At 46.1% G+C, this 22,475-nt stretch overlaps 1 protein-coding gene and 1 pseudogene across 2 annotated transcripts; one reads left to right on the plus strand and one right to left on the minus strand.

Annotated features, from left to right (window-relative positions):
- Positions 1-1,519: 1,519 nt before the first annotated feature.
- Positions 1,520-14,957, minus strand: EMB2423 (telomere length regulation TEL2 family protein). 2 transcript variants are annotated; one of them, XM_048677801.2, is made up of 13 exons: positions 14,579-14,957; positions 14,449-14,477; positions 13,745-13,847; positions 13,244-13,463; positions 12,027-12,215; positions 11,670-11,830; positions 10,834-11,110; positions 4,199-4,413; positions 4,015-4,113; positions 3,423-3,925; positions 2,579-3,339; positions 2,297-2,495; positions 1,520-2,007 (listed from the first exon to the last, which is right to left on the minus strand). In XM_048677801.2, the coding sequence occupies exons 1-13, from the start codon at positions 14,784-14,786 to the stop codon at positions 1,837-1,839; spliced, it is 3,135 nt and encodes a 1,044-aa protein (XP_048533758.2). In that variant the 5' UTR covers positions 14,787-14,957; the 3' UTR covers positions 1,520-1,836. The 2 variants fall into 2 exon arrangements, with proteins under 2 accessions (XP_048533758.2, XP_048533759.2); XM_048677802.2 differs by having other exon boundaries at positions 13,244-13,415; positions 14,579-14,956.
- Positions 6,115-7,127, plus strand: LOC147965325 (uncharacterized; annotated as a pseudogene).
- Positions 14,958-22,475: the final 7,518 nt, after the last annotated feature.

Consider the following 22,475-nt stretch of genomic DNA (forward strand, 5'->3'; position numbering starts at 1 on the left):
CAGATACATGGTTTATTAGCAAGATATGTCTTACGAGTTCCGTGATGTTTGCTCCATTAGGACACCTTGAGCGGCTCACCAAATTGGCCTCAATTGACCGGAGCTGACAGCCCGAACACTTTTAGGCATCCAACATGGCTCACCAAATCAAACCGGACCGGTCCGGATGTCCAAGATCCTCTTGGTCTCTCTGGCATACTGTCAACCATAGCCCATAGTCCTAGAAATGAGGCATATAGTCGAAGGACCAAGCTATCCGCGGATACGTCCGAACGTGTTTGCACAGTCCAAATCATTGTTCGGTTGGTGATCCGTGTTTGGAGATGCCTTATTTCAGTAAAGAGGACGTGTCTACACACGACCAAACACAAATACATAGTATGGACAAAAGGAGGTCTCGCTAAATTTCTGTGCATTTGCGTGTTAATGAAATGAATAAAACTAAGCCGGGTTTATGCATTGTATATGAAGCTCATTTTCATATTAAATCAGTGATCCACACAATTTCCATATGCGTGTCATATATGAACTTCATTTGCCATGAAATAAGTATAAGGGCATCTTCAACCGGAACCTCGAATTGCCCGCAACTGTTCGGGCCGAACGGTCCAACCCCATTTTGCCATTAACGTGGTACACCATTGGTCCGCGGAGCGGTCCGGGCGTCCGTTTTCCAGACCACTGTCAGGTACGTGTCTGCCATCCCGGACCCACCCAAAACCCTTTCACCCAAAAAACCCTTTCCGCATGAAGTGGTTGTCGCGCATTCATGCCGATTAGTGCTACTCCAGAACAGACATGGCTCAGCTTCTCGTCCCTTCGCATGGTCTGGCCGCGCCTATATAAGCAGGGCTCCGCCGTCCACACCACACCATTCTCTGATCCTCTCCACCCCCACCCTCTCCGCCCCTCTCTTCGGTGCCGGCCAGACCATCATCTCCATGCCAAAGTCGTGGCCGCAGCGACAGGCGGCAGCAACTCCGAATCTTCGGGGTTCAGATCTTGGCGCTGGCGCCGTCACTCTCCAAGGCCCTCGTCCTTCACGGCCTCAGCTTCTCCAAGAAGGAGATCTTCCTCGCCGCACGAGGCGCCCGCAGCAACCGTGCCTTCTCGCGGAGGCCACAATCACCCGCAGCAACCATGCCTCCGCGACAATCAGGAACGATGCGTTCATGCAGCAGATCGAGTCCTTGACGGAGTGGCCGCTCCGCAACCATGATCCGATGTCACCCTCGCCCCCGCCAGCCCTCGTGTAGGAGCCGCCCTCAATGGCGCACTACCGTGTGAAGTGGGATCAGCCCTTGCCGCCTCTCCACCACATGAAAGCGCAGCCAGCGTCCCCCCAACGCAACCGTGGCGTCCAAATCAGGTGTCACGTCAAGGACGAACCTGCGTCGCCACCGCGACAAGCGCGGCAAGGCCGTGAAGGAGGATGTCGGGCGAGGGCAGGGCAACGAGGCAGGCAGCCCTAACGTCCTTTTAACTTGTAAATCCACACATGGGCCTCAGCCCGGAGCAATAGGACAACAATTACACTAAAACAATTAGTAGCTGAATTAGCTACTGCAGTATACACTAAATCATTATTTCAAAAAAGTACTTCCTCCGTCCGGAAATACTTGTCGGAGAAATGGATGTATCTAGACATATTTTAGTTCGGAAATACTTGTCGGAGAAATGGATGTATCTAGACATATTTTAGTCTTAGGTACAGCGACTTTTATCCATTTGTGCGACAAGTAATTCCGGACGGAGGGAGTACACACTAAAGCAATTCTATAGCACAACTAAAAAGAATCTATAATACAGGAACACAAATGAGAAAGAAAATACCCTTTACAACTTCAAGACTACATCAGATAAAATCATGTTTGCAAATGGTATTATAATGTTGTCGAGCTTAGAAGGTAGTGCCCTGGTGCCGGCCTTGGAATGTTCCGCAGATTCCAGGGCGCGGGATGTCTGGAGCACCATCTCTGAATGGAGCCGCAGGCAGTTCATGGCCATCTAGGAAACAAACATGGGGCATAGATATTATTTAGTAAAAAGTGGATAGAGAGACTGCATATCCAACATCTTAGTAATTCGTTTCTCTTTACAGTCGCCCAATGAACATAAAAGATGGTTAGCTACTTAGCAACTAAGAACTGTGAATTTTACTGACGATAAAACCATACATCCTACCCACTGACGATAAACTATTTCATATTAACTCCTTAGGCTGTATAGAAGGCGTACAATAGGTACTGAGAGCTGATATTTATGACCGAAAAATAAAAATGATTGTTCTACTCACTGATGTGCACTCTGTATCAGGATCAGCTTCAGCAATACGCAAGGCCCATGTACGTATCCATTCTAAACCAGTAGAAATGTCCTGGTTGCCTTCTATAAGAACTGATGCAACATATGACGGGTGCAAGGCTATCAATACACAAGAAGCTGCAAATAACACAGACCTTCGCACATATGCTTCAGCATGTTGCGAGACCTCCCTGTAGAATAAAATTTCATGTCAAATCACGCCATTTCGTTGCCAAATAAGAATATATGAAATGTTTATCCTGACACAGAATACCTGGCTCTTATCATATCCAAAAAAGCTGGGGCAATGGCTGATGCTTCCGGATGCATTGCCATGCACTTCATACAGACACCAAGCATGTATATCAATTTACCTAGGACAACAAAATCCCGATTGAGCAAGTCCACCCCATGTCTTCTCTTGTCATATCCTTCCATAACCGGGAGCATAAATGCAGCAGCATACAAAGGAAATCTGTTTTTTGACCGCTCCACCTGCGAATCTTTTGCTTTCCCAAGACCCCATTTGCGAGATTTTCCTGATTTAACCTGGCCTGGTCTAGATGGAACTTCTCTTTCATACCGGTGTGACCAATTTTTCAGAAGTGATCCTGCTTCTGATACCTCTCTCCAAGGGCTTGCCCCAACAGGTCCGCTGTCCCTAGGAACCAGCCAAGACGGAGAAGTATCAGATATCAAGTTCCCATGCCGCTGTTCACTCTTTACAATTTTAGTTTCAGCAAGCTCCTGTGCTGCCTCAGTCATAACATCAATAACTAAAATACGCTGACTTGTATCCACACTCGATGAATATAGCAATTTGGTAAGAACATCTAATGATTCAAATGGGCTGGTTACCAGCAAAGCGACTAATGCCTTCTGTCGCTTTTCTTCAGCAGAATCTTCCTCGCCTTCCATCGCAACATCAGAACAACGAACATGTACCAGTGCTTGAACAAGATCACCCGAGCAGTGGCACAGCTCATCAGGTGATGCTCTCACAAGCTTTTCGGCAGAACTAAGAGCGCTTTCAACCTTGTGAAGACAAAAGAAAGAAAGGTCAGGATCATGCAGTAGTTTTGTCTGGAAGGTATTCAAAACACTAAATGGAAACTTACACCATCTAGATCGTCAGGTTTTCGCAGTGCAGCTGCAAGATCACTTAGATGTGTGAAAGTCTTCTGCAAATCAGTATCATCATCTGACAGATCATACGGCTCCAGGGATGAATCACTGGAAGCATCAATGTTAATGCTTTCCTCGTCATAATGTTCCTCAAAATTTATAGCAGCGCCAGACATTTCATCAGAATCTAGTTTTGACTTGATCTCTACGATTTTTACTCTGTTATCTGAAATATCATGCTTGATGGTCTTTCCCTTTTTGTCACCAGCATGTTTCCTGTTCTTACGTGGACATGGTTTTGATTTGCTTCCAAATTCTACATCATGTGAAGGAGCTGTGATCTCCTTTGGAGAGAGAACCCCGAACTCCCAGTCAACATTCTCAGAACAGTCATCATCAAGGTAAAGAGGATTTTTTGGATCAACAACTTTAGAAAATGTCAATGCAACAGCACTTGCCATCTTCCGGACTAAATCAATTGGGCTCTCTAACCTACCTATAGTCAAAACAATATTCGGTGAGTAGATATTATGATTGTGCTTACCGTATCCTGGTAAACAAACACAAGGGAAGAGAAGTACTTACAGCTTACTCCTTGAAGAATACAATTTAATACATCTCTATTCATTTCTAATTCTTCTTTTGACATGTTCTCCAAACATAACCCTATTGCTGCAGTGATATCTACATACTGATTAAGGAGAACAATGCCAAATGATAACTTGCATTGAGAAATGAACAATATAGTTTTAAGTGCATCGAAGGATACAAGCTTGTTGCTCCACTGAATATGACTGAACAAACTCTTTCTTGGACCAAACAGTAACTAAACTTTGCAATGTAACCAGGAAGTTTGATGGCCTTCGCATTTGAGCTTCTGCGACTGAATTTGGTGGGAATTCAAAGACAGCATAATGAAGAATCCATCTCAGGCAGCATAATGGAAATGTTTTCCAAAGCAAAAATTTGTCAATAAACATTGCCCTGGAGAAAGCATTGTAAAGAAAACATATAAGAAAGAAGCTATTTAATAAATTGCTAGTTAGGACATACTGAATATAGTTGAACATACTCCCTCCAATCCATGCATTTGTCCTTCATAGTAAAATAGAAACAGCAAATTGTCCAAGAAAAGGGCCTGAACGATATTTCTTACCTTATCACCTAACATGCTGACTAAGAAAAAAAAGAGCTTAAAAGCCTTAGACATGACTGTATTAACAAAACCTAGCTTTTCAATCCCAGAAAATATTAGGTCCATGAGCAAATACAGTACTACTTTATGCTTATGCATCATGTTTTGCCCAGATATCTGTCTTCTGTGTCAATGTCTTATAGATTCACTATTCCATGAAGGACCGTCAAGGCCATCATCAAACAGACAAGGGACAAGCTTATTGGATGTTTCTGAACATGGCAACACAGAACTATATAATAATGATGGCATGCATAATATGCCACCACAAAATAATCGCTATCCATTAATAACTAAGACACACAAAACACAGCCAAAGATTTAATGAACACACAGCAGGCAGATTAACATGTACTTCCTCCATTCCAAAATACTGAAGTTTTAGGTTTGTCCTTGTTAGAGTTATAATATAAGTCATGTACCCCTTTGTATTTATCCCGTTGTATAAGGGGTTTCCTGCATATGTTCCACACCTGTACATGTATATATATATCGGCCTATGGCCTCATGGTAATACAAGTTGCCTATTCCTAACATGGTATTAGAGCTAGGTTAATTTTTTCGCACGCTGCAACTCGTGCGTTCGATCCCTCCTCTCCAGATCGATCAAGAAATAAAGTATTAGGTGCGACACGCACCTATTGCTATCCATCGGCGCCTCGTATTGTTTCACGTGTGTGCGTGAGTTCCCGGCGAGTTGCTTCAGCGATCAAGGAGCCGGCGTGATTCTTTCGTACGTGCATGTGCATGTACTAGTTCACGTCAAGAATCCATTGACCAGCTTGTTTGCCTGCTTGCTCCTTGTATACGTACGCGTGTGCGTCGTACAAAGTACGTCGGAAACACCTCTCCCGATCGGCGATCGAAGCAGCAGGCCGCAGGGGGCGATCTCTCTCCTCTCCCGATCGGTGATCAAGCTGCCGCTCCCGCTCGATCTCTGAATCACATCGCAGGACTCCATCGATCGCTCGAAGGCCGCCTCAGCATCGCTCGATCTCAGCATCGCTCGAAGGCCGCCTCTGCTTGATCGCTCCGCAGGCCCAGCAGGGGTTCGTCCCGCAGGAAGGTTTCCCTCCCGCACTGCCACCTCCGCCTGATCGCTCGATCTCATCTCTCGCTCGCAGGCCCGACTTTGGATTCCTAAAAAAAAAAAAAAAATGTCTGCTGCATCGGGCTATGTTGCTGTCCCTCGCTGTCCGGTGATCTTTGATGGTACTAACTACACCGAGTTTACTGGCTTCATGCGCATTCACATGCGTGGCATCCGTCTTTAGGGTGTTCTTTCTGGCGAGGTCTGCTGTCCGCCACGTCCAGTTCCTCCGGTGGCCCCTACTCCGCCAACTCCATCGGTTCTTCCTCCGGATGCTAATCAGGCCGCCAAGGATGCGGCTAAGGTTGCTGATGAGGCTGCTGATCGTGCTTATGATGAGAGGGTTTTGGCTTATGAGGAGGCTCTTCAGACGTATCATTGTGCTCTGTCTGTTTACACCCAGTGGCTTGATGATGATGCTCGTGCTGCAGCTGTTCTCACTGCTAGTGTTCTGCCTCAGTTTGCTTCTGAATTTCTGGGTCTTTCTACTGTCTTTGAGATGTGGACCCGTCTTCGTGAGCGCTATCAGCCCTCTGGTGATGCCTTATACCTCTCTGTGATCCGTCAGGAGCATGCTCTTCAGCAGGGTGACTCTACTGTTGATGACTTCTATGCACAGAGTTCTGCTATCTGGTGCCAGCTTGATTCTCTCCGTAGTGCTGGGTGTCGTACCTGCCCCTGTTGCCAGGCTGTCCAGGCCAATTTGGAGTTTCATCGCGTCTATGAGTTCCTGTCTCGGCTCCGTAAGGAGTTTGAGCCCCGGCGTGCTCAGTTGTTTGCTCGTGGCCGTATTTCTCTCATGGAGGCGCTTTCTGAGATTCGTGCTGAGGAGACTCGCTTACGTGGTGCTGGTTTGCTGGAGGTTCCCTCTGTGCTCGCTACTCGTGCTCCTACGCCACCTGCTCCACCGACCCCTTCTCGCTCGAGTGCTCCGCCGCTCTTGCCCACTCCTTCTGGAGGCTCAGGTCGCCCCCGTCCACATTGCGCCTATTGCAACAATGATGGTCATCTTGAGTCTCAGTGCTACACGAAGAAGAAACACCTGCGCAAGGCTCGATCATCATCTTCAGGGACTTCGTCATCTACCTCGACAGCTTCAGCCATTGCTTTGACTGAGCAGGATATTCTGAGACTTAAGCGTCTGCTCGCCGCTTCAGGCTCTTCCTCGACGGGTACTGCCGGTTCTGTGACTGATGCTTCCCGCACTGAGCAATCACCCTCTACACAGTCAGGTACATCCCCATGGGTTCTGGACTCTGGAGCTTCTTTTCATATGTCTTCTCATTCTTCCACTTTGTCCTCTCTTCGATCACTGGATTCTCCTATTCATGTCTTCACTGCTGATGGTACTCCACTTTCTGTTGCTAGTAGAGGCAATCTTACTACTCCTTATTATGTTCCTGATGTTGCTCATGTTCCTCGACTTACCATGAATTTGTTTTCTGCTGGTCAACTTATGGATTCTGGTTGTCGCGTCATCCTTGACGTTGACTCTTGTTCTGTCTAGGACCGTCACACGCACACTCTGGTTGGGGCTGGCCCTCACCGCCGTGATTCTCAGGGTCTTTGGGAGTTGGACTGGCTTCATGTTCCTTCTGCTGCCACCACCATCGCCAGTTCTTCCGCTTCTGTCGCCTCCGTCACTGGTTCCTTCCAGCAGTGGCATCATCGACTTGGTCATCTGTGTGGTTCTCGGTTGTCTTCTTTAGTTCGTCGAGGTCTTCTGGGGTCTGTCTCAGGAGATGTCTCTTTAGAGTGTCAGGGTTGTCGTCTTGGCAAGCAGATTCAGTTACCATATTCACATAGTGAGTCAGTGTCTAAGCGTCCTTTCGATTTAGTCCATTCTGATGTATGGGGTCCGGCCCCTTTTGCTTCGAAAGGTGGTCATAAATACTATATTATTTTCATAGATGATTTCTCTCGTTACACATGGCTTTATTTCATGACTTCTCGTTCTGAGGTGTTGTCTATTTATAAGCGTTTTGCTGCCATGGTTCATACTCAGTTCTCTTCACCCATTCGTGTTTTTCGTGCTGACTCCGCTGGCGAGTATATCTCTAAGATGTTGCGTGGTGTTCTTGCTGAGCACGGGACTCTCTCTCAATTCTCTTGTCCTGGTGCTCATGCTCAGAATGGTGTGGCTGAGCGAAAGCATCGACATCTTCTTGAGACGGCTCGTGCATTGATGATTGCTGCCTCTCTCCCGCCTCATTTTTGGGCTGAGGCCGTCTCCACATCCACCTATCTTATCAATATATAGCCTTCCGCTGCTCTACAGGGTGGCGTTCCTTTCGAGCGGCTTTTTGATCGTTCTCCCGATTACTCGATGCTTCGCTCGTTTGGTTGTGTTTGCTATGTTCTTCTTGCCCCTCGCGAACGCACCAAACTGACCGCTCAGTCTGTTGAGTGTGTCTTCTTAGGCTACAGTGATGAGCATAAGGGCTATCGTTGTTGGGATCCTATTGGTCGTCGGATGCGTATCTCTCGAGATGTGACTTTTGAAGAGTCTCGTCCCTTCTACCCACGCCCATCTTCCTCGACTTTTTCAGTGCAGGATATCTCTTTCCTCACTTTTCCTGACTCACCTATCACCCCCGCCGAGACTGTACCTCTCCGTTCCACTTCCTCTCCTTCTCCACATCTAGTTGATTTGCAGCCACCATCCTCCCCGGTCTCCTCGCCTAGCATGTCACCGGGTTCTCCACCTTCATTTCCGGTGACTTCCTCTCCGGTCTCCTCTCCCAGCCTGTCACCGAATTCTACACCTTCATCTCCGGTGACTTCTTCGTCGCCACCCCCTGATTCTACCTTGCCGATTCCTCCTTCTATTATTCCATCTTTTCCTCAGCATTACACTCGTCGTCCACGACCAGTCGATGCCTCTGTGGATGGGCCGTCATCTTCCTCTCAGCCTACTTATGACTTGCGTTCTCGTCCTCGTCCGCCTGTTGATCGCTTTGGATTTCCCACCGCTGGTGCTGCTGTTCTTGAGCCGACTTCTTACCGTCAGGCTGTTGTTCATCCTGAATGGCAGTTTGCGATGGCAGAGGAGATTGCTGCTCTTGAACGCACTGGTACCTGGGATCTTGTTTCTCTTCCTCCCGGAGTCCGTCCGATCACTTGTAAGTGGGTCTACAAGGTTAAGACTCGCTCCGATGGTTCTCTTGAGCGTCACAAAGCTCGTCTTGTGGCTCGTGGTTTTCAGCAGGAGCATGGTCGTGATTACGACGAGACTTTTGCTCCTGTGGCTCATATGACCACTGTTCGTACACTTCTTGCCGTTGCCTCTGCATGCCACTGGTCTATATCTCAGCTTGATGTTAAGAATGCCTTTCTTAATGGTGAGCTGCGTGAGGAGGTGTACATGCAGCCACCACCTGGGTATTCTGTTCCTGATGGCATGGTATGTCGTCTTCGTCGCTCTCTCTATGGCCTTAAGCAAGCCCCCCGCGCCTGGTTTGAGCGCTTTGCCTCTGTGATCACTGCTGCTGGTTTTTTAGCAAGTGCTCATGATCCAGCATTGTTTATTCACCTTTCTCCTCGTGGTCGGACTCTTCTTCTTCTTTATGTTGATGACATGATCATCACGGGGGATGACCCCGAGTATATTGCCTTTGTAAAGGCCCGTCTTAGTGAGCAGTTTCTTATGTCTGATCTTGGACCTCTTCGCTACTTTCTTGGGATTGAAGTCTCTTCTACCTCTGATGGCTTTTTTATATCCCAGGAAAAGTATATCCAGGATCTTCTTGCTCGTGCTGCTCTTACTGACGAGCGCGTTGTTGAGACTCCTATGGAGCTCAATGTTCACCTCCGTGCTACTGATGGTGATCCTCTCCCTGACCCGACGCGTTATCGTCATCTTGTTGGCAGTCTTGTCTATCTAGCTGTCACTCGTCCGGACATCTCTTATCCGGTTCATATTCTGAGTCAGTTTGTCTCTGCCCCCACCTCGGTTCACTATAGTCATCTGATTCGTGTTCTTCGATATCTTCGAGGCACGATCTCTCACCGTCTATTCTTTCCTCGCTCCAGTTCTTTACAGCTCCAGGCCTATTCGGATGCTACGTGGGCTAGTGATCCTTCCGATCGCCGTTCACTTTCTGCTTACTGTGTTTTTCTTGGTGGTTCTCTCATTGCCTGGAAGACGAAGAAACAGCTTGCAGTTTCCCGTTCGAGTGCCGAGGCTGAGTTGCGAGCAATGGCTCTTTTGACGGCAGAGGTGACTTGGTTACGGTGGTTACTTCAGGATTTTGGTGTTTCTATCACTACACCGACTCTGCTTTTCTCTGACAGTACAGGTGCTATCAGCATTGCACGCGATCCTGTGAAGCATGAGCTCACCAAGCATATTGGTGTTGATGCTTTCTATGTGCGCGCTAGTGTGCAGGATCAGGTTATTGCTCTTCAGTATGTGCCTTCCGAGTTACAGTTGGCGGATTTCCTGACGAAGGCTCAGACTAGAGCACAACATGGCTTTTATCTCTCCAAACTCAGTGTTGTTCATCCACCATGAGTTTGAGGGGGGGTGTTAGAGTTATAATATAAGTCATGTACCCCTTTGTATTTATCCCGTTGTATAAGGGGTTTCCTGCATATGTTCCACACCTGTACATGTATATATATATCGGCCTATGGCCTCATGGTAATACAAGTTGCCTATTCCTAACAGTCCTAAGTAAAACATCTTTATGTTTGACCGACTCTACAGAAAAATATATTAATACCTACAGCATCATACAATATATAATTTCAAAATATATTTTATGGTGAAACTAATATGATGTTGTAGATATTGGATATTTTTCTATAGACTTGGTCAAACTTATATGACTTAGGACAAACATAAAACTTCAAGTATTTTGGAACAGAGGTGGTAGTAGTCAACATCCCCAGAACAATCTTCACAGAAAGAAAAAGGTAATCATTGAAATACTGTTTTGCATAGTTGTCAAATTGGATATTTTGAACTAAATCCTGGCCAAGGAAGCCTTTCACGTATAAGTTTCCTATGCAAAGTAATGTAGCATGCCAAATACAAAGTGAAATAAGGAAGTAGCTAAGCAAGAACAAGCACATACAATGTTTAGCAGAATTAAAGTGCGCATAGGTACTATCTCACCTCATAACAGCAATATGCATGATACTCTGATTAAACAGAGTCCACAAAATCCAGTACGCTTCTTCATCATTTAAATGGTGTGATGCAAGTTGGCGCAACATCTCTTCAGTCAATCTTTCAATAGAATGCTGATCTCTCAATGCTTCAACCACATTGAACCAAAACCGAGACTGAGGAACATGCTTGATCATGTCAGGTATTATCGTCTTACAGTCTGGTGCTACACATCTTTGTAAGTGATTGCGGATCATAGGGATCAATTCAGCAACTAAAATGCCTGAAAAGACCAATGCATCTTATCATACATACAAAGAATGAAAGAAATGATTTGATGCCTAAACAGCTCGAATGCACCGATACGGATATGGGTATCAGTATCGGGCCAATACGGATACGTAAATTCATCATTTTGAAAAAGTGCCAATACGGATACGTTTTACTCCCTCCGTCCCATAATATAAGAGCGTTTTTTATACTAGTGTAGTGTCAAAACGCTCTTATATTATGGGACAGAGGGAGTACTATTTATTTTTTTGTGCTGGTTATCATATCCATACCAAAAGGATTAGAAAGGGGGGAAGGAAACTGCTACGTCACCCAAGCTATAGTAGCAGATAATACAAAAGGAAAATCAGCATGCCAAACTGAAGCATAAAGGGTTGAATGTACTGCAATTATTGTGTCCTACCAAACATAACTACAGCACGATATCATACTGCACCAACTAGAATCGGGCACACAGTTTCTTAATTGATTTTGTCATTCGTAAATGTATATTTCAGAACAAGCAAGTCAACAGCACACATAAACTTGCATTCTGAGATATTAAAACTTACCAGTAGATCCACGACGGCTAACACGGGATAACACTTCACCCACAAAGAGCAACACAGAACTTAGTGCATCCTGTTCGTTAAACTCTTTGTTAGCAGACGACTCGATAGCTGCTTCTTCCGCTCGAACAAGAAGTTGGCTGACAACACTCTTGAAGAATGACCTTGTCTTATGTTAAGGACTTAAAATCCAAGTGGTAAATATTGTGCAAATAATGGGGAAAATAATTAAGTGAGCAATCTCCACTCTCTCCCTACCAAACCCACTGTTTAAACTGCGGCCCATCACACCACAACAGGCCACAAAGATGTATTCTGAATAATTTGGGATGGAAGATATACTGTACAGAAAAAGGATACGACGCTGTAAGCGCAGATGAGGCTCCCATTCTTGCTTTATCTGGAACAGATGCAAGTAGTTGTGCAAGCCTTGAGATGAAAGTTGTTCTATCTGGGTTGAGAACGCCATCATTATGCTTATTGAGAAACATAAACTCTGCAACAATCTGGCCCACCCCCTTATTCTCAAGCAAGCATAATATTAATAGCCTACAGCGAAGGAAAGAACATAAAATTATTAATAACAAGAAAAAATAACTAACGGTAATGCATCAGAGTATGAGCTGATGGAGTAGACGCCTACATGGGTAGTCAAAGAGATTTCAAGTGGCCTCGGTTTCTACTTTTAAATTATTTTCTTTGCTTAAAATGATAAGAAATACCATAGGAACAAATTGTTCAATTGTGCAAATCAATTGCTCCTCATAATGCTATATTGCTTCCATGCCAGATGTTGCACAATGCGACCACCCTTTCCACATATGCGTTAATTCCACTAAATCATTCAATAGCTTTCAGCCTTTCACCAACAATCCAGAAAAGGCTAACTAAATATGTTATGAGATTGTATCAACTACTTCCGCCTTTCTTTTTTATTTGTCAATGCTGGACATCAATAGTCTCCAACACACATCTGTGACCATTGTTTTTCCAATTATTGCTAGCAAAATTAACCAATATCAACATAACATGCTTCTGATGAAAAAATCTAACAGAATATTTTTCATCTCACAAGTCCAAATACTTTATGTCCATCTGTAGTTGCAGTGGTTCCGAAATGACAAGTAGAAGAGTATCAAGTGATCTGCATCTGCATACTCATTATTTTCGTTATATTGTACTATCTCCTGTTTCTTCAGCAACCATCAGCGATGGTTATCAGAAAATGTGTCCACGTTGCTTCTGCTACTGCTAGATAAATAAGATACCCAGAAGTACGTGATAGGATCTGCACAAAAATCCACGTGCTTAATTGTTTGGCACCACGTGGCTCAAGTATAGCATGCAGTGAAAAAATAACCTATCAGGGGAAAAGGGCATGACACTAGTTAAGACTTGCATAGTTCAAGTGTTGAACTGTCATACAAGATTTGTGTGTGCTAAAATATAAGTTTTGGGGGTTGTCAATTGCCTAAGAAACAAGAGACTTAATTGATTCGAGATCGAAAAAGTTGAACTGACACAAAGACTCAAGTATGATGGCATAGCCTAAGTAGAGGGCTGCTTCAGAATAACACCTTTCAATGTTCAAACAAAAAATGTTATGATCCTCCTTAGAGTTTTCATTTTGAGATAAAGCTGGAACAAGAGCCTGAATCACTTCAGTAGGAGGTCCTCTGACAAAAAAGGAATCATAGACTTCCTTCCTCACAGTGTTGTGAATCTGCCGTAGCCACTTCAAAGCAATATCTGGACAACCAAAGCATGAAAGTGGGATCGTAAACAGAAACCATATACCTGGTATTAGCAAAGTGCAACAAGCTTAGTAAATGAACTAAGTGTACTGAACACTCTAATTGTTCATGGGAGCAAAATATACAGAAACCCCTATTCAATACAAGGACTGCATAAATCCATGAGATTAATGAGTGATGCAACAGAAGAATGATTGTATGGCATTGCCGTTCCCAGATCATGTTGATGGTGTATGTGTAATGAATACTTATGTGCAGATGGTGATCAAATACCCCAGCAATATTATGCATGCGCGGAGTGAGAAGTTTGGCAAGTGCACTTACTGCCAAGTAATATCTTAGACATGGTAGGAAATGCTGGACCATGATAAAAGGCACGCCTCCAAGACTCCCTTTCATCATGGCTGAGGCTCAGAACACTGATAATCTGAAAACAGAGGAAATACATGCATCATCCCTGCTCTGTATTGGCCAAAAGGGCTAGAACTCCAACTTTATATCTCTCAAATGTGCAACTTGGTCTTCTGTAACGAGTGCATTACCAAGGACTCAGGTCTATAAAGGATTAAAGGTGTATGATTTAAAGTGGATTACTGTACTTCAATGAAAAGTTATACACACCAAAAACCTGCACGACCCAAAATACATCGACAACAAATAGAAAGAACAAGGTTGCTAAACATATAGCGCATAAAACTAGGACCTCAGCGCTCCGAGGTATTGCAATCTGCTGGCGTTTTATGTGATCGTTCATGCTCCAAGGTTTGTTTATGCTTATTTATTGAAACAGCTTATGAATAACTGTAGTATAGTTAGGGGGCAATTCTTGAGTAATTTCCCCAAAGTCCAATCTAGGTTGTAAATTTGAGATAATTATTCTAGCCTCCTGGAGAATCTGGACTGTGCAGAAATGGGACTTGCAATTACTCCAGTTTGTGTTTTGACTTGCAGTAGCCTCCTGGAGTATTCTAGGCATGGAAACCTCATTGTTATGATCGAATGCATGGAAATAAGGCTTCAACTCTCACCTGGCTTTTGATGGGCTCGTCCAAGGTGCCTGCAGGAGAGCGCACACAGAGGAGAGCGCGTCAGAGACCTCCAAGGACGCGAAGGAGAGATGAGGGTGGGGGTGAGTGGGGCTAGGATTCAGAGCCTCACCAGCGACAGTGGCGGAGTCCACGGGGAAGAGGAGGACAGCAACGGCGTGGATCGCGCGGACCACCTCGCCGGCGCTCGACGCTATGGCGACTGCGTCGGCCGCCTCCGCCACCTTGTCCATGGCCAGGGCTTCCAGGCGTGCGACTCCGCCGCCACCCGCCGGAGAGGCCGCGGCCACTGCCATGGCGCTGCTTGGCTTGCTCGGCATGGGAGCAGTAGAGGAGCTACACAGAAATAGCTGGGTGGGATGGGGCGTGGAGAGATGAAACGGTGCGCGGCTGGCCGGGACGAGCCGCCGGAGAGGATGGAGCCGGAAACCCTTGTACTCCCGATGGCAGTGTGAATTACTCGCCAAAAAAAAAAATCGCAGCGTGAATAGAGGTTGCGTTTTGGCTAGGGGGGACGCGCTAGGTGTCATCCGGCTGATCCCACTCCAGGATCAGCCGGGTCGGCCACCGTCCGATCACAGCCCATCCGTGTCAAGCAGCTGATCTTGAGAAGATTTGCATCGCCCAGGTGAGTGATTGTAACGCCTTCGGGTTCAGTCCAGCAGTTAACTTCTTTTCTTCTTCTTTTAAGAAAGTCCAGCAGTTAACTTTTTTTTAGACAATTCCACAAAGCTTTATTAATTCGTCACAATGTTTAGAAAGGCGGATGGAAGATTTCCCAGATGACCTTACCAAACATGGCGGCCATCACCCAGGGTAATAGCATCGCTAAATTGTGAGCTTCAAAGTTTGAGCTCCTACGTTTATGAACTATATTACATGAAATAAAAGAACCAGAAATGTCTATGATTCCTTGAACTATTGCACCATAGCTGGCCAAACAACGCTTCTGTATGTCGTCCACCACTACCTTGCAATCCGAGGTAACCTGTATCCGTTGGGTGTATAAATCCTTCGCCAACGACATAGCTTCCCGTATTGCCAATGCCTCCAATGTAGGTGGATCTGAAATAAATCTGAAAACAAGTGCCGAGGCTCCCAGGAATGTGCCTCCTGGTCCCTACAAATCACACCAATAGACCCAATTCCATGCCTGGAGACCGCTCCATCAGAATTGTACTTCGCATAACCTGGGGCTGGTGGGATCCAACGTGATATGTTTTGTGGCGTAGTACTAGGAGGAACAGTAGTAGCTTTTACCTTGATCTTCTGCAATTCCATTAGGTATGAATTGATGAAACTGTGTACTGTTGCCGGCGACTGAAAAATATCCTCATGAATGGCCTTCCTCCTTGCTCCCCAGATTGCCCACAGAGTTACCACAAGTAGTACAAAGTCATCCTCAGCCATTGTTTCATGTAAAGCAAAGATCCAATCCTTGGCACTATCCTCCATGTGATCACTCATTATCTTCACTATATGACTAGGTGCAAGCACCCAAACACTACCTGCCATTGGGCACGATAGTAGTGCGTGTCGCCATGTATCCCGAGCCCCGCAGAGAGCACGGGTCTCGGTTGTCACCATATTCTGGTGTTGTAGCAGAACACTGCATGGGATGGATTGTCTTGCCAGTCTCCAGACGAACACCCGAAGTTTTGAGGGAACCTTGATGTTCCAAATAGATGTCCACTGATTGTTCTCCGACTGGTTCACTGACGTGTCAGCCTCCTCATCGATCCAACTCTCTCTACTAATTTTTGTGCGCAAGATCATGTGATATGTCGATCGGACAGTGAAGTTCCCCTTGCTTTCCTCGTGCCAAGCCCAAAAATCTGATACTGTACGCGTACACAGCGGTATCTTGAGGATCTCCTCTGCATCAAAATGTGTAAAGACCGTCCTGACCAAGTTCTTATTCCAGGAGGCATTCGTGGTATCTATGAGTTGAGCAACCGTGTTTGGAGGGTTAGATACCAGGGAGGTGATAGGCCGTTTGAATTTGTCCCGTGGTATCCAGTTATGTGTCCAAATACCTGTACTTGCCCCGTCCCCAATCCTTCGAATAATCCCTTGCGGCGAAATATCTCGACCATCCAAAATTGCCCGCCAAATCTGAGAAGGATGGGATCCCAGCTCCGCCTCTAGCAAATTACAGCTAGGAAAATAAATTGCTTTTAGCATCCGGGCGCTCAGCGATGTATCATTGAGCATTACGCGCCAAGCTTGTCTTGCCAATAGAGCTAAATTGAAGATCTCCAGGTCCCGAAATCCCAAACCCCCAAGGTGCTTTGGCCTCATCATTATGTCCCATGCAACCCAACAGGGCTTCCTTCTGCCTTGCTTGGAACCCCACCAAAACTGTCGAATGATCTAACTAATATTCTCACATAAACCCCTTGGGAGCCTGAAGCAAGACATAGAGAAAACTGGTATAGCTTGTGCCACTGACTTAATCAAGATTTCATTCCCTGTCGCGGACAAAAGCTTCTCCATCCACCCTTTGATCTTCTCCCACACACGATCTCTGAGGTATTTAAAAGTTCCATTCTTGGAGTGTCCAACATCAGTAGGCATCCCCAAATAGCGATCACTAAGAGTTTCATTATGGACCTATAAAGAGTTTTTCACCGCTTCTCTCACCGGGACTGGGCATCCCTTGCTGAAGAAAATTGAAGATTTATCATGATTAACTCTCTGCCCTGATGCACTACAATATATGTCCAATAGGTTTGACACCGCAACTGCCCCCTCCACACTGGCCTTAAAAAGCAACATGCTGTCATCTGCAAATAAAAGGTGATTAATGGTGGGCGCCGATGGGGCCACCTTAATACCTGTTAAGGTTGATGACTGAGAACTGGATTTCAGGAGGCATGAAAGGCCCTCTGCTGCAATCAAGAACAAGTAAGGGGATATTGGGTCTCCCTGTCGGATTCCGCTGGGTGGTTTAAAAGATTCGAGTTTCTCACCATTGAACAACACCGAAAAAGAGATTGAGGCAACCATGCTCATAACTATATCAATCCACTATTTGGAAAAATCAAGCTTTGCCATTATAGCCCTCAGGTAGGGCCACTCTAGCCTATCATAGGCTTTCATCATGTCTAGCTTCAGAGCACAGAAACTATTAGTTTTTGATTTGGTCTGTTTCATGAAATGCAAACATTCATAAGAAGAGATGATATTATCCATAATCATTCTTCCTGGAACAAACGCAGATTGCTCCTCCGAAATGATGTCAGGCAAGATAATTTTTAGTCTATTTGTAACCACTTTAGATGCAATCTTATATAAGACATTGCACAAACTGATAGGTCTGAACTGAGATAAATTTGTGGGATTCATTACCTTGGGAATAAGAACAAGAATCGTACCATTTATGCATTTAGGGCTCTTCTCCCCTCTGATAATCCTCAATACTATCTGTGTGACTTCCTCTCCACAAATGTCCCAGTGGCGCTGATAAAAGTGAGATGGAAATCTGTCCGGTCCCGGTGCCTTTGTGGGAAACATCTGGAACAAGGTAGTTTTAACTTCATCTCTTGTGTAAGGCGCACAAAGCGACGCATTCATCTCCACTGTTACCTTTCTTGGTACGTGAACAAGCACATCCTCCATGTTCTGGACTCCCTCTGACTCATAAAGATTCTGGTAAAAAGCATTTGCGAACGCCCTCAACTCTCCTGGATCAGTTATCTCGACACCCAGAGAATTCTGGAGAGCTTTTATCATGTTCTTTTTTCTCCTAAGGCTGGCACGGAGATGGAAAATTTTTGTGTTTTTATCCCCCGCTGAGAGCCATTCCAATCGAGCCCTTTGTTGCCACATGATCTCTTCGTGATGATACATTTCTATTAATTTCTCGTTGATTTTCAGTTCAACATGGGACAACGCCGACCGCAAAGGATCACTTCGGAGCTCTTCTAGCATTTGTTTCAAGTTCTTAATCTCCTTACGAACACTTCCAAAAGTGTCATTACCCCATCTACTCAGATTTTGGGACAAGTTCTGGAGCTTCATTCTCATCTCTTCCACGTAGTATAGGGCGCACCCAGGTCCCATCCCGCCATGATAATTTCCTTGAGCCCATCATGTGTTTCCCACATTAGCTCGTACTTAAAAGTACGTTTTATTTTTGGCTCTTGGTGGGTTCCAAGTTCCAGCAGCAGCGGGGCGTGGTCAGAACAGGCCGCCGTGAGGTGTGTTAAGGAAGCAGATGGAAACCTTGTTAACCAATCCGCGCTAACCAGCGCTCTATCAAGCCTACACCTTGTGTAACTTCCGCCGACTATCTTCCTTTCAAAAGTCCAGAACCAACCTTTATAGCCAATGTCTAGCAACATGCAAATATCAGTGGCATCTCGAAACGCTTGAATTTGGGCGTTGCTGCATTGCCCAACTCCCTCGTGTTCTTCTAGACGTAGAACTTCATTAAAATCCCCTATGCATAACCATGGCAAGCTGCTCAAAGTACTGATGTTTTTAAGATCGTCCAAGTTTGATGGTGCTAGTGTGTCTGGGCTTCTCCATACACACAAGTCATCCTCCATTTATCTTGCCCCTGCTCCTCAACAGAGACATCTAGGTGATATACAGAATAACCAAGAATTTCAACCTTTATTGAATTGTTCCAAAAAAGACCGATTCCACCACTTCTACCATTACTATCAACTGCATAAGACTTATTAAAGCCAATAGAACTAGCCAAAGATTCTACCCTAGCACCTTCAATTTTAGTTTCAACAATGCAAAGTAGGGTAGGGGTAAACTTCCTCGCGAAATTGCGAAGTTCGCGAACTGCCGCGGCTTTACCCGCACCACGGCAATTCCAGCAGAAAACACTCATTGGGCCCGGCAGCGCCCCTCGCCGGAGCCCGGCAAAGTTGCATCAGTCTTCCTCTGATTCCCACTCTTGCCCAAAATATTATCAGCTTCACTTCCCACCTTAGCTCTTTTGGTTTCCTGCTTGGCACTCGGGCTCGCTGGAATTGAAGGTGGAGGGAGGGCTAGAAGATTGCCCTTCCCTGTGATTGATGGAACTGCCGAAGGAGCAGAGTGGTTTGCTCCGACGCCCTCATCCTGCTGTCAGCGTCCTCCATCACAGCGTCATGATCTGCTGCCAGATTGTCCATATGTTCGTTAATGTCCGGTTCAACTCCTCTTGTACGCTCTCCAGTTCAGCCTCCCCGTCGTCCTCCTCTTCTACCGCGCCCACCTCATGGTCCGTGTCCAGTACGCATGGTCCATGATGCCCTTAGGTTTTTGAAAATCAGGGCCGACGAAGTATGGATTCCATTGCCATGCTCTTTGAAAAGATGTCCAAGCATACCACAAACGGTGCACCATTCTGGGAGTTTCTCATATCTAACCCTGTATATCTGGCGCTTGCCTTCTCGAATCATAGATACTACATTCTTCAGGGGTTTTGTGACGTTAATCCTGACCCAGACACGGTGAAAATTTCCTGCAAAGTCCTGAGATTGTGGTTCCGTGAAAAGAACTCCGCCCACCTTTGCAGCCAGGGATGGAACGAGATGAGAATATAGGGGTGGAACATCATGAATTTGAGCCCAAATCTCAACAGTATCCAGCTGAACAGTCAAGGATTTCGCCAAACCATCGTATGGCTTGAGTATGATGGCGTCACCCCTAAAGTGCCAATGCCCTTCTTGAGTAACTCTCTCCCAATCTCCTAAACAGGAGAATTGCACCATGTATAGGTTTTCCTCAAGTGGCTTAAAAATCACCTCATCGGCAAGATCCCAAGTTGATCTCATATTCCGAAAGAAACAGTATTGAGAGTAGGTTTGGGTAGTGTGCACCCTTGCTAGCGTGATCCACCGAGCCGCCTCCGCCGGTGCTTCCTTTTCATCAAAAACCACATCATCCAGGTCTTCCTCTCGCAGACCGAGTTCCTTCATCAGCAGCTGCACGTCATCGATCTCTGTTGGTCCAGCCGAAGCATACCCCGAAGCTTTGTTTGACGACATCTTCAAACCCTAACTCGATTGAAACTAGATTGGGTCTTTTGTAGACGAAACCCTAACCCTCAGTCTTGCCCCGCCACACCAGGGAACAGTAGGTGCTGCAAAGCGTGCCCCCCATCCAAGGAACGATGGGCAAGGGGTAGAGACGGAGGTAGGGAACAATGGTCTCGATGGCGGCGGAAATCACCCCGGGAGGAGAAGCGCCCTAGCGAGAGAGAATCCTATCTCTACGACGCTAAGTTCTTCCTACTGAACTATGCAACAGTTAACTGAACCCTGAAGCATACAGCCAGGCACTCGGTCCAATTGTAGTGTTGGGTTGCGGCCATGTAAGCGTGTGTGTGCAAGTGTGGCCTTGGGCTAGTACTACTTAAGTAGTTGTGGAAGTCTGGGTCAAAGGCATGAACGAGGTTGAGTCGGATCCCCATTTCTCCCCGAGCTCTCTCCTCACATGCTCCCTTCTCCAGGGTGGCCCATGGCACTTCCAGGGCAACTCGGTGATCATCACACCCTATGATGGATATTCCAAGCCGTCGTTCATAGAGCTCTACAAGTTTGAGATTTGGGCACGCATAATTGATCTCTCTATAGCTTACCATGGCAAGGTTAAGGCCTTGGCCTAAAAAATGGGAGAGTTTGTGGACTCGGAACCTTCTTCCTTCGATTTCAAGGGAAACTTCTACCGGGTCAGAGTGCGTCTGGATGTGCCCAATCCTCTCAAAAAAGCTATAGCACTGATACGAGGAGGTGAGGGGGAAATCTTCATCGTGAAAATACGAGCGCTTGCCAGACTGGTGCCAAGACTACGAAATGATTGGACACGAGTTCAAGGAGCACGGGGATGGGGTGCGTCCTCCTTCTGCTCTGACTTTCAAAAACCTCTGTGCACCGGCAACTACTGCTTGGGGTCCCCGTCGTCGCAATAGCAATCAGCAATGGGAAAAGCAAGAATGGCAGGCTAATGAGAAGGGAGTTGGGGGATCGGCTGTTGCAAGCCATTCAGAACACAAGGATGACGACGTGGACATGGAAGCTGCTGACGCCAACCACAAGAGGTCTTCTGATCAGGTGTTGGAGGCACCGAAACACATAGCTGTAACCGGGCAGGAGCTCGCTCTAGTACCAAAGTCAAGTGGCGGTGTTGTTCCCCTCAGCCCCCCACCAAAGCAGGACCCCAAGAAGGTCAAAATTTGCTCTATAAAATGAGAAGAATGGCAATGGGGGACTCGGGAAGACCCCACCAGGGGGAAAAGCTTAGACGCAAAATCGGCGGCCTCCTCGGGGGAGGACTGCTGGGCGCAATGAATCTGATGTGCTGGAATTGTCATGGGATTGGCAACGCCCTAACAATTCAAGAGCTACGCGAACTCGCGAAAAAAATTTGCCCTAGAGTACTTGGCATAGTTGAAACACAGGTCGGTAGTGTTAGAGCTGAAAATCTGAAAAGTACTCTAGGATATGATAATTATTTTGCTGTTGATTCCTCCGGTAGGAGTGGAGGTTTAGTTTTGTTTTGGAATAATGAAATAAAGATCGAGATTTTGGGTTACTTGAAGTATCACATCGATGCGAAAATCAGTGATCTGGGTGGTGACCCGTGGCATTTTTCCTGTTTTTATGGTGAGGCTCAAACTCACCTTCTTCAGCATACTTGGGATACAATGAAAAAGTTATCCACGTTGAGTAACTAACCGTGGTTGTGCATGGAAGACTTCAATGAAGTTTTGAGCCATGACGAGCATGACGACATTGGCACTAGAAGCCAAGCTCAAATTCAAGGTTTTAGAGACGCAGCCGATGTCTGTGATTTGGTTGATCTCAATTTTAAGGGAACATGGTGGACCTTTGAAAAGAAAGTCACTGGAGGTACTTTTACCCGAGTCCGGCTAGACAGAGCACTTGGTACGGCTGAGTGGTGTGCAAGATTCCCTGCCGCGATTATCGAGCACGTCACAGCGGTAACCTCGGATCATTCCCCATTACTGCTACAGCTAACCCAGCCACCAACTGGGAAGAGGC

Source organism: Triticum urartu, chromosome 6A (genome assembly GCF_056163025.1).
Source record: "Triticum urartu cultivar PI428250 chromosome 6A, HENAU_Tu73, whole genome shotgun sequence".
In the NCBI taxonomy this organism is placed as follows: Eukaryota; Viridiplantae; Streptophyta; class Magnoliopsida; order Poales; family Poaceae; genus Triticum; species Triticum urartu.

Excerpts from the sequence above, each read along its gene's own strand:
- EMB2423 (XM_048677801.2), bottom strand. The coding sequence starts at position 14,786 with ATGCCGAGCAAGCCAAGCAGCGCCATGGCAGTGGCCGCGGCCTCTCCG. Across the intron at positions 3,926-4,014 it reads TATTCTTCAAGGAGTAAGCT|GTAGGTTAGAGAGCCCAATT; the intron begins GTAAGTACTTCT and ends TTTTGACTATAG. Across the intron at positions 2,496-2,578 it reads TTGGATATGATAAGAGCCAG|GGAGGTCTCGCAACATGCTG; the intron begins GTATTCTGTGTC and ends TTTATTCTACAG.